This window comes from Pinus tabuliformis, chromosome 4_2 (assembly GCF_031772625.1).
Source record: "Pinus tabuliformis cultivar Carrire ecotype Pingquan chromosome 4_2, CPIR1, whole genome shotgun sequence".
In the NCBI taxonomy this organism is placed as follows: domain Eukaryota; kingdom Viridiplantae; phylum Streptophyta; class Pinopsida; order Pinales; family Pinaceae; genus Pinus; species Pinus tabuliformis.
Window position 1 is genome coordinate 428363395 of NC_142304.1, and position 12423 is coordinate 428375817.

At 40.8% G+C, this 12423-nt stretch overlaps 1 protein-coding gene across 1 annotated transcript in view; it reads right to left on the reverse strand.

The window, feature by feature from the left end:
* LOC149169788 (Metallo-hydrolase/oxidoreductase superfamily protein) overlaps nt 1–10423 on the reverse strand; it is a 388346-nt gene extending 377923 nt beyond the window's left edge. The window contains exons 1-3 of the mRNA XM_089428815.1: nt 10180–10423; nt 9988–10078; nt 9730–9855 (exon numbers count right to left, since the gene is read on the reverse strand). Coding sequence (XP_089284941.1) covers nt 9730–9855; nt 9988–10078; nt 10180–10280 — 318 coding nt within the window. The 5' untranslated portion in view covers nt 10281–10423. The remainder of the gene's footprint in view (nt 1–9729; nt 9856–9987; nt 10079–10179) is intronic.
* Between the last annotated feature and the right edge of the window lie 2000 nt (nt 10424–12423).

Below are 12423 nucleotides of genomic sequence, written 5' to 3' on the forward strand. Positions count from 1 at the left end.
TTTGTTGCTCATAATGATGAAGTGAGCAAACTTTGGCATGAGCGATTTGGTCACTTAAACTATCGCTCCCTTCAGCATCTATGTAAAGAAAATATGGTGACAAGTCTTCCTATGGTATCTTGCAGAGATGGTATTTGTTCCGGATGTGTACTCGGAAAACATCATCAGGACAGTTTTGACAAACGTGCCTCTTGGCACGCCTCAGCCCCTTTACAGCTTGTGCACAGTGATTTATGTGGTCCTCTTCCTGTTGCTTCATTCTCTGGCTGCAAGTACTTCTTAACTTTCATTGATGATTTCTCCAGACGCACTTGGGTATACTTCTTAAAACTCAAGAGCGAAGTATTTAACACATTTTTGGCCTTCAAAGCCTTTGTTAAAAAACAATCTGGACATCAAATTCTTAAGCTAAGAACTGATAATGGTGGAGAATATGTTAAAAACACATTCATCAACTTTTGCACCGAAAATGGAATTCAAATGCAACATACTGTTCCATACACTCCACAACAAAATGGTGTAGCTGAAAGGAAAAATCGCACCTTAAAGGAAATGGCTAATTGTATGCTGCAATCTAAAGGACTCAGTCTTAGTTTTTGGGCCGAAGCAATTAACTGTGCAAATTATATAATCAATCGCACTCCTACTAAGGTTCTAGAGAATATCACTCCAGAAGAAGCTTGGAGTTCCATTAAACCAGATGTAAGTCACTTTCGTGTGTTTGGAAGTGAAGCATGGGCCCATATTCCAGATGAAAAGCATAAAGCTTTAGAACCTAAGAGTGAGAAATGTACTTTTGTTGGATATTCTGAAGATGTAAAAGGTTATAGACTTATTCCATTTAAGTCCAAAAATGTTATCATTAGAAGAGATGTAAAATTTGATGAAAATAAATCGGCCTGCGAGCCTAGTCCGGCGGATGTGCCACCTCTTCCTATCTCTTCTACTTTTGAAAATATTTCTTCTTCAGATGATGAAAGCGAGGATGATAATCCTCCCCCACCTTCTCAGGATCCTCAACTTCCAAGATGGGTCCGTGCTACTCGGGATGCAGCAGGTGATCTTGCCGGTGATCCTACAGATCAGCGACGTACACGTTCTCAGTTTGAAAGAGCCTCTTCTTTACTGGCTCAAGCTCCAGTAAATCATGATCCTGACACTTTTGCAGAAGCTTCAGGCCATCCACATTGGGAAGCAACTATGAATGAAGAATATCATTCATTGATGACAAATGATACATGGGATCTTGTTCCTCTACCAAAGGGACGCAAACTTGTTAGATGTAAATGGGTTTACAGAACCAAGTATGGACCAGATGGGAAAGTTGATAAACATAAAGCTCGTCTCGTTGCTAAGGCCTTTTCACAGGTTGAAGGCATTGACTACACTGAAACCTTCTCCCCTGTTGCCAAAATGAACTCTATCCGCCTTGTTCTTTCCCTTGCTGCCTCTTTAAAATGGGAAGTCCATCAGATGGATGTTAAATCTGCCTTCTTGCATGGGGACTTGCAGGAAGAAATCTATATGGAACAACCCATTGGCTTCATACAAACAGACTCCAGCCTTGTTTGTCGACTTAAGAAATCCCTTTATGGCCTCAAGCAAGCTCCTCGGGCTTGGTATGCCAAAATGGATAGCTTTCTTTTAGAATCTGGCTTTTCTAGGTGTCATTCTGACAATACTGTCTACACCAAGAAAGTGGGCAACTCTCTTATCATCCTTGTTCTTTATGTTGATGATCTTATTCTTACTGGTAGTGATCCCAACCTTATAAACCATGTGAAGTCCAGCCTTAAAAAGAAATTTGAAATGACAGACTTAGGACACTTACACTATTTTCTCGGTCTTCAAGTCTTGCAATCCAAGGAGGGTATTTTCCTTTCCCAGTCCAAGTATGCTTGTGATATTCTTCGTCATTTTCACATGGAAGACTGTAAGCCAGCCCCTTCTCCCTTTCAGTCTGGAGTCAAACTTTCAGTCTCTTGTACTTCTCCTGAAGTTGATGCACCTTATACCGTCAACTTGTAGGAAAACTCTTGTATTTAACCCATACTCGTCCTGATCTTTCCTTTGCTGTTGGCCTTGTTGCTCGTTTTATGCAAAACCCCCGTGAAAGTCATTGGAAAGCAGCTAAAAGAATACTTCGTTATGTTCGAGGTACAGTACAGTTTGGGATTCATTACAGTGCCAAAGCAGCTCCTCTGTTAGTTGGTTTCACTGATTCTGATTGGGCTGGTGACCCTGATGATCGGAAGTCTACTGCCGGTTATGTCTTCACTCTTGGTTCAGGACCTATTACATGGGCTTGTAAGAAGCAGGCTGCCATTTCTCTTTCGTCAGCAGAAGCAGAGTATCGTGGTGCCGTGGAAGCAAGTAAGGAAGCCTTGTGGCTTCGTCAGATCCTATCAGAGTTTGGCTTTGAGCAGCAGCATCCAACCACACTTTGGTGTGATAATCAAAGTGCCATTCAGCTATGCAAAGATCCAGTCCAGCATCAGCGCAGCAAACACATCGAACTACACATGCACTTCATCAGAAAGCTCATTCATGACCATGTTCTTGAAGTGCAATATTGTCCAACAGATGATCAGGTTGCAGACATCTTCACAAAGGCTCTCACAGAGGCGAAGTTCACTAAACTTCGATATATGCTTGGAGTTCAGGAAGTTGTCACTAAGGGGGGATAGGCTCTAGTGCCTCCTTCCTTCTCCTATTGTGTCATATTTGTAAATCCTTCAATCCTATCCCAAGTTGTTCTTAAGGGGGGATGTTAGGATATTCCGACACATAGGATATAGTTAAGTTCAACTTGGTCTAGTTTAGAGTTAGGTATAGAGTTAGGTAAAGTGTGTTTCTTTACCGTTGTACATATTGTAACTTACAATCCGACGGTCACGATATGTAGTGATCCGACGGTTCATTCTCTCCTCGGTATTACCGACACTTGATCCGTGGCTTGACACCCGATTGGTCCATGAGTTCTATTTAAAGCGCATGGAGGGTCATTGTTCGGGTAATCCGTGCATGAGAAAAGCTTATGTAAATTTTCATTCTTTGATTAATAAATTGCCTGTAGTACCCACGTTGGGACAGGTCGTGGACTGTTTCCCTCCTTGCACTTTGAGGGTTTTAACCACGTCAAAAATACTGGTGTATTGATTTGAGATCTGGTTGTGAGCGGTGTCCTTTTGGTGTTCTTTCTGAGGAACTTACCCTGTAAATTCCTACACTTTATGGCCTGAAGCAAGCTCCCAGAGCTTGGTACTCCAGGATAAATGCATACTTGCAGGGGATGGGTTTCACAAAGAGTGAGGCAGATCCGAACCTTTACTTTATTGTGATTGGTGAGGAGCCTCTCATTCTGGTGCTGTATGTGGATGACTTGATCATTACAGGTGCAGAGAGACTCATAGAGCACTGCAAGAGAGATCTTGCGGCGGAGTTTGAGATGAAGGACATCGGTTTGATGCATTACTTTTTGGGTTTGGAGGTGTGGCAGGAGGAGGGGCATTTCTTCCTGTGGCAGGGGAAGTATATTGTGGACATCCTTAGCAGATTCCACATGGAGGATTGTAGACCCATGTCAACACCGATGATCACCAACTGGAAGAAGCTTCATGCTTCGGATTCCGAGTTGGTGGATCCCACATTGTAAAGGCAGCTGATTGGTTCCTTGATGTATTTGGTCAACACTAGACCAGATATCTGTTTTGCAGTCAACACGATGAGTCAGTTTATGTGTGAGCCTAGGAAGGTTCACTGAGTGGCTGCAAAACACATTTTGCGGTACTTGCAAGGGACAGTGGATTATGGTCTGGACTACAGGCAGGGAGATGGAGTGAGATTGGCAGGATACACTGGTTCTGATTGGGTAGGTTGTGCTTCTAATAGGAAGAGCACTTCAGGGTGTTGTTTTGGGTTGGGTTCAGCAGTAGTGTCATGGTTCAGCCGGAAGCAGCAGTCAGTAGCACTGAGTTCAGCGGAAGCAGAGTATATGGCAGCCAGTCTAGCTAGTTGTGAGGCTATCTGGCTTCGCAAGATGTTGTTTGGCTTATTTGGTCAGCCGTTGAGACCTTCAGTGATTTACTGTGATAATCAGAGTTGCATTAAACTCACGGAGAATCCAGTATTTCATGACTGGTCAAAGCATATCGGGATCAGATATCATTTCATCAGAGACTATGTTCAGAAGGGAGCTGTGAAGCTTGAGTATATTTCCACTGATGAGCAGGTTGCAGATATCCTTACCAAAGCCTTACCACGGAGCAAGCATGTCTACTTCAGGGACAAGATGGGTGTGGTGAGGAACACCTTCCTCGGTAAGAGGGAGTGTTGAAATTTGGTACCGGAGGACAGGTGGTTCCCTTAGGCTTTGATCTTTGGCCTAGGGAAAAGTGTCCAAAAGAATTTAATTTTTCTCCTAAAGTGACTTTATAATTTTATAAAGTTAAATCTAATTTAAAAGTGACTTTAAGTGATAAAGTTACTAAGTCTAATTTTAAAGTAAATGAAAAATTAGAAAGGAAAAGTGACTTTGGAAATAAATGACTAAGTGGGTCTTTATTAAAGTGGGGTGAATTAAAAAAATAGAAAGTGAGATTTAAATGAGCATTTAATCTCAGCCATTGATCTAAATCTATTTCAGCCATTGGATTTAGAGATCACCCAAAAGTCACTTGGATCACCCAAAAGTCACTTGGAGTTATATTAAAGGAGGAAAAGGAGGAAAAGGTCATTCATTCTTTCATGAGCAGATTGGGAGAAGGAGAGCAAGAGAGCAAGAGAGATTTCTGAGCAGGGAGGAGAAGGAGACAGCAGCTTGGCACACATTCCAAGGCAGCAGTTGAGCAGATTTGTACAGCTGATTCAGCACATAGTGAAAGGCAGATTTTTGCACAAAAATCGAGGAGCAGTTTGCTGATTTTTCTGCACACAAAACGGAGGCCGTACAGCATTTATTGCTGTCCTGTTTGCTGTAATTTCCAGATTGCTGTGAGGCACGGGAAAGGAGATAAGTTGTAAATTTGCTTGCTGATTTTTTGTTGAATAATTCTCACTGTAAAAAGGCAATTTTTCAGAAATAAAGAAGAGCTCTCAAACTGGTTTTCCCCAAGAGTTGTAGGGGGTTTTCCAAGGTCACATTGACCAAAAATCTCAGTGTTTAAATGTGTTTTAATGGTTGTTTATTACTGCTGATTTTTATTTCTGCAATTTCCAGCATTCTGTAAAATTTCCAAAATTTGTGTTTTCAGCAAATTTATTTTTTTCAGCTTGTTAAATGTATGGTTATGGGAAAGGGCATTTAACTACATGGGAGAAATAAGGAGAAACTGAAAACCGGGGTGGGAAAACAGAAATTTTTACATATTTTGAGGTCTGATTTGTTTGCTGCAAACTAGGCCTGGTTAGGGCATATCACAGTCCCTTTGCCAGCCTTCTTTTCCACCCAGATTTGCTCCAAGGTGATGCGGCTGCCCTTCCTTGTGGGGATGAGACCCTTCACTGTAATCCTGGGTGGTTCTAGCCCTTACAAAGTCCTCGGCCTGCCCTCAATCCCTGCGGCATGCTACAGCAAGCTTCCACAGGCCTGCAACAACCTTGTTAAGGGTTTTCCCACCCTCAAACGTCCTCAAAACAGTCCCTCCTTGCCTCGGCCCTCTAGGAAGGTACCTCGGCCCTCCTAACAGCAACTCGGCCTTCACAAAATGACCCTAAAACAGCCTCCTAAACCCACATTGTTCTGTCCCTCTTTGTTGTGGCTTAATCACAACAGGAAGGTGCCTTACTTGGCCTGTTTTGTTGAAGTTTCTAAGTTTACTTAGTTTAGAAACCCTTCATGCACTTTTTCTGATTTATTCCTACCTATTTGTTATTTTTCTTTAACAAGTTATTTACAAAGTAAATACTAAAAATAAACACAAGTGCATGTTCAACATATTACAGATCAGCAACTAAAATAAACAAGAACAAACACACCACATGACACCATTATTTTTGGACCAATGTCCCAGGAAAAACCCAATGCAGGAAAATCGGTGCAGCTATCTGAGGGTTTTCTTATTAAGCAATATCAGAGTACAATCTGGGTGCTGAAACTAGCCTACCCAACAGAGAATTTCCTTAGCAGCGATACCTCACAGTTTGAGAGAAATCTCCTAGCTGAAACCCCGGAAAACCATTTCGGCAACTCCCCAGCACAAAACTGCTCTCCAACCCCAACGTCTGCCCAAATTGGACTGCGTCAGCCACTCTCTGTCTCACGCTAGCCCTGCGTCAACCTTTCTAGGCCTGCGTAAACCCCAAGAGGCCCTACGTCAGCTTTGGGAGCCTCTGCGTCAGCTGCGCTGGCCCCTCTGGTGCTCTGCGCAGCACTTGGCTACCTTTGCGTGAATCCTTGTTGGCTCTGCGTCACCCTCCTTGGCTGCTGCACTGCTCTCCCGGCACAATCTCTGCCTTCTCTATTTCTCTGTACTCAATGCCCCTAAGTTGCTCTCCCGATCACTGATTCTATCTCTCTTAGCAAACCCTGCACTAGAGAATAGAATGACTAATCATCTGGTGTGTTCTCCGAGTGACCCTCAAGCCTCCTCTTATACTTTTCCTATTGACATATCAACGGCCAAGATTAAGTCCCTAATCAACGACTAAGATTAGATCTGGATTGATCCACGTCTTTTGGACCATTCTAACACAGATTCATATTAATACACATTAATATTTTATTTTCCCTAAGTTTAGACTTAAGGACTCCATTAAAAATATTAATTATTTTAATATCTCCTGATCTGTTTAAAATCTACCCAAATCCTTTCTGGGTATTGGAGATCTCATGTGCCCCAACCTCTCCACCAAATTTCATGGCTAGAGCACATCCGATGCTACCCCAAATCAACATGTTTTAGGAGGATTTCTAACCCAAAATAGTGCCTAATTATAGCGGCCCTTCAACAAGGAACTTCGGCCTCCTTCCAGCACTCAGTCACCTGAAGTTGGCCTCCAAACATCCCTTCAAACCCTCGTTGGCCTGTCTTCCTTACTGCGGTTAGGGTCACCCTTGGGACAGCATATTAGAGGGTTGTCTTCCTTAATAGCATAGAGGGTTAGGGCATCTCTTCTTCCTAACATGATTGTGTCTTAGATCTAGAAAAGATGTCAAACTAGGGCTCGGCTAGGACTGCGTTTAGACTTCAAGCTTAGCTCCTTTCCTCCTGCATCTAGGGCTTCCTCCTCTTAGACTTCTCTTCCACTAAAACCCAAAACAAGTGGAGAGAAATCAAGAGTGAAGTGTGTGTGCAAATGACTATCAAGTCCCCTCCTTTTATACTAAAACGTTGAGCACACATGGGGGTTATTTGGTTGTTGGCCGACCTTGACAAATTGTCCCATAACACAAATAAATTCATATCTCCATAAATACTTATCGGAATCGGACGATCTTTAGATCAATCCTACACCTCTCGATGAGAGGAGTCCAAGAAAAATATCAACTGCCATAAATAAGATGACCCACATGGAGTTTGGCCCTAGTTGCCAATTTTAACACATCATCATGATCATTCTTCTTTCTTTGGTTTGTCTAGCACAAATCTAAGTTGGTTCGCGGAGATTGGTTTGTACAGGTCTGAAATTGCAAGGTCCGAAACTCGCACATGAGATCTAAGGTTTTGGTTTCTAGAAGCAAGGATGACATAAGCATTTTTCGGTTGAAACAACAGGAACGCAGGTTCATGAGTGCGGTTGGAGGGTTTCAGTCACACGCATGTACACTCTCTGCATGCGGTTGGAAACTAGGTTTTGATTTTTCAGTTGACCACAAAATTTGGCAGTTGACCGCAATCAAGGATAGTTGACCGCAAGCTTCTGAATCAGGGTTTTGATTATTAGCATTGTTGGATCCATCTCTTGGATGTTGTTTAGTTGACTTTGCTAGATAGTTTTGTGACTGAAGATATGGATCATTGTACTCTCTCTTCGCTGAAACATTCAATGGAATCTAATAAAAAGAAGAATTTGAAATGGTTTTCCCCCATGTGGGGTTTTGCCCTGATCTCCGACCAATCCTAGTATCTCTATGCGGGAATGTTTTTTTTCTATTGTTCCTTTATGTTCCGCTGCATTGATGATGATATTGTTCTTTCTATATAATTACATATGTTGTTGACTAATGTTTTAAAACTAAATAATGTTATGACGTTGTGGGGTGAATTTAATATGTAAATGAAGAAATGCAATTATCTAAAACAAAGAACAATATAGCCCTGAGAAAAATTAACAGTTTTCCCCATTCTGGGAGCATTACAATCGAGTGTCATCCGCGTACAATACTTGAAAGAATCCCATAACGCTATGGGTGGGAGCTACATTACCAAAAGCCCAGCATTGAGGCACTGTATCTGGGCAAACCCCATAAGAAACACCATTTCTAATACCAATTTCTGGTTTCTTGATAAGTAACCCATTGTCCAAGAAACCCCCTCAATTTTTGGCAAAACATAGTTGTTTATTTGAGAAATTGTCAACATTCTCGAGAAAAATAGACCATCTCCACATAAATAGCAAGGAAATGAAAAGAGATGGAAAAAAAATTGAAAAAAAAAAACACTATTGTAATTTTGTAACCATAAACCTCAACTTTAAAATAGTTTAATAAAGCCATGAAAATATCATTGTTTTCACGCACTTTGCAAGACAACACAAGAAACTGATCCAGATTGTTGAAGTTTGAGAGCATCTGCAAATCCCTGTGTGAATGTGTCACAAATTACAATCAATGGTCATTACATTAAACTGTTTAAGAGCCGAGGCTCGAGAGATCAGAAGCCAACGTTGGACTTGGATCCTAGAGGAGCACATGGACACTAGAAATTCAGATCTGGAAACTAAGAGAAAAACATCAAAACAGCACCATGTTTCGGCCAAATTTCACCCAGTGTGAATTACACCACTCAGTAGAAGAATAGTAGAAATTGCACAAAGTTGGCATCTGTTTACTTTCAACTCTCTTTGTTATTTTTAGTTTTTAGTATTTTCTATTTCAAATTTTTATTTTCTTCTCTACTATATTGTGATTTCCCTTTATCCAAGTCCAGGGGTTTTTATATCGTGGTTTTCTCGATTATTTTTAGAAAACTGAGGTTTTCAAAAGAAAATATATCCTGGAACTTCAAAAGGAAACAAAGTATTAAAGCCTTCTAGGCGCTCTTCTTTCTTTTTTGCATTGTAAAAGGAACATAGAGGTGTCATGTAAAGGGTTGCATATTAGTCATCAGTAGTGTTATTGTTGTATGTACCATACCTAAAACACAGTCTCCCGTAACATATCCATTTTGTATTTCTTTCTAATATCATAGTGTGGTAGTATTTACTCCAAGGAAGTCACCAAAATCATCTAAAACTTGCACCTGTCCCAACCACAAGAAACTGTTTTCCCTGTGTGCTAGTCCCCCTCGAGGGGCCAAAAGCATCTACAAGAATTTGAACCATGGTGGAGTATGAAACATCCCAGCCCTGACATTGAATTCCAAAGCTGTTGACAATATACTGGCCATTTAAATTGCCTGCAAACTTGATCACTCTCTGGGACGAGAGTGTGTGCTCATTTTAACACTTTAACACGACGAGAATTAGAGACCTATTGTCTCTAAAATGCCTTATTGGGCTGTTCCTGAATGTGAAATCACAGTTACGAACCTATCAACCAAGCAAAGAGGGAGGGGTAGGGGGAATTACCCGGAAATTCTTTAAGGCCTTCTTAGCTGCATCATAAAGCCATGGGACTCCGAAGTCGAGATTTCCTACCAAGATGGGATCGACGGCTATCCTTATGCCGTTCACTTCCCACAGCCAACTATTCCCCTGCACGCGCCATTCAATGCCAAGATTGGTACTACAAATTGGTTGGCGCCATTCAATGCCAAGATTGGTACTACAAATTGGTTGGGTTGATTTGAATTGAAGGTAAAAATGAAGGATTTGTCAAATGCCAACCTCCAGGTAAGTGAGCCTCAGAGGAGGAGGTCGTCTTGTTCCTCCATCCCCACTCGAAGCAGCGCACACTCCCCTCCTTTTCCATCTGTCCCTGTTCTTCGCATTAATTACAATTGTAATAAGAAACACCCCCATTAACTAGGAAAGGAAAGGAAAACAACCAACGCATTATTTGAAATAGGAAGTGTAGACCTGAGCACGGATGTATTGTTTCTTTGCGCATAACGCGGACCAAATGCCAGTGTTGCAGGTGGAGCACTGTACGTGCGTGAGCAATGGTATAGGAGCGCCATTGTTTTTTATTGAAGTCCCTGCTCCACTCTCAAAGTTCCGATAATTCGGCTGTTTGGTCTTTGAATTTCCAGCCTTTGAAACGTGTCAATTTTTAATCCACCGTTGAATGCATACGCTGCTCGGGCGTTCGATGCTGTGATTTTCCTCTCAACACGTTTGTTTTTCCTTTTATATCCATTTAAGTATAGGCTAGCTGTGATTTTCCTCTCAACACGTTTGTTTTTCCTTTTATATCCATTTAAGTATAGGCTATCTAGGCGTTCAACGGTGTGATTTTCCTCTCAAACACGTTTGTTTTTTTTTAATATCTTCAGCATGTCCAACAAAATCTCTTATAAGCACAATTTATGTCTAATAAAATCTTTTACAATCAGAGTTTTTTTTACCTTAGAAAATTGTAATACTTTCAAAATGATGTTAGAGAGGCACTTTGAGAAGGAGTAAATCACAATTCATAGTCATGAATTAACACATTTAATTCAATGCGCACTTGCAAAGTGCAAAAGAGCAAAAATTAAGAAGTCTAAAACAAATTTCTTTTTGGGTAATGTTTGGTTTGACAGGGAATGCAAAAAAGGCAAGGAGAATGTGGAAAGAGTCAAACAAGGATAACATAAAGCTCAAAGCTTAGAAGCAGTTATTAAGCAAGAAAAATGTTGATTTCATGGTTTCAAAGAGGGAAGAACTAATCTTCCTTGGGAAAAATAATCCCAAATTATTTTGGAAGGAGCTCCAACCGAAAATATACAAATTGGAAATAATATCACAGCTTCTAAATGGTTTGACTATGCAAGACAACTCTATGAGCAGGTTCTCAAGGTTGACCCTCCCCCCTTGGTCAACACTGATACTGAACTCTTCATGGTACAAGAGGTAGAGATGGGTATCAAGAAGTTGGGTGTTGGAAAAGTAAAAGACTTAGCTGAACTCCAAGCAGAATATCTAAAGTGGGGCTCAAATATTCTTGCACCTCACATTACATAAATCTTCAACAACATCATACAACAAGGGCTTCCCACAAATTGGACAACTAGTCTGGCAATACCTATTTTCAAGAGCAGTGACGTCAATAATCCCTCCAATTATAGGACCATCATGATAAACCCTTTGTTTGCAAAGTTATTTGGAAGCATACTCTAAAACAAAATTAGCAAGTGGGCAAAAGATAGAGATAAGCATGCTAAAGGGCAAGCAGGTTTTAGACCTAAACATTCCACAGTTGATCATTTTATAACTTTAAGGCATGTCATTGAAAAATTTTGGGAGAAAAAGGAAGAAGTCTTTTGTTGCTTTGTTGATTTTAGAAAAGCATTTGACTTGATTCCTAGGGATAAGCTTTGGCACAGAATGGAGGAACTTGGGGTTCCTAAACATTTGAGAGAAGTTGTGCATAGACTGTATGAAAAGGTGAAAGTCAAAATTAGAACTTCAGCAGGGATTTCTGAAAGTTTTAGAAGCGATATCAGGGTCAAGCAAGGTTGCCCACTGTCTCCTACCCTTTTTGGTTTATATATCGACAAGCTGGAGGAGTGGTTAAATTCGCAAGGGGTGATGATATCTATTTGGGCAAGTTTGTTATAAGGCTTCTTTTGTATGCAGATGACCTTATTTTGATTTCTAAATCAGCTCTTGATTTACAAGACTATCCCTTGAGCATTTTTGTAGAAGTGTGGGGATGCAAGTCAATATCAGCAAAACGAAAGTAGTGGTCTTCTCTAAGAAAAGAAAACATAACCAGCATAAGTTCTACTTTGAAGACAACATTCTGGGAGAAGTTGCGGATTACAAATACCTCAGAATTGACTTCAACAAAAATCTAAGTTGGAATGGTTGTAGAGAGAAAAGAACTTTGGGGGTTTGGAAAGCATTTTATGTTTTTCAAAATAAGTGTAGAGAGGCAGAGTTATGGAACTGGAAAACCACTCAAACTTTTTTTGGGCTTCTAGTGATTCTGGTGATTCTCTATGGTTGTGAACTATGGGCCAACAGTACACCCGACATGTAGTGGAAACAAATTGAGAAAATTCAGAAGCGTTTGATTACAAACAAATTTAAGATTAAAAGTGCAGTTCCTTATGATATCTTGTTAAGTGAAACAGGGACTGCTCCTATTGAAGCAATTTCTATGGTGCGAGTCATGAG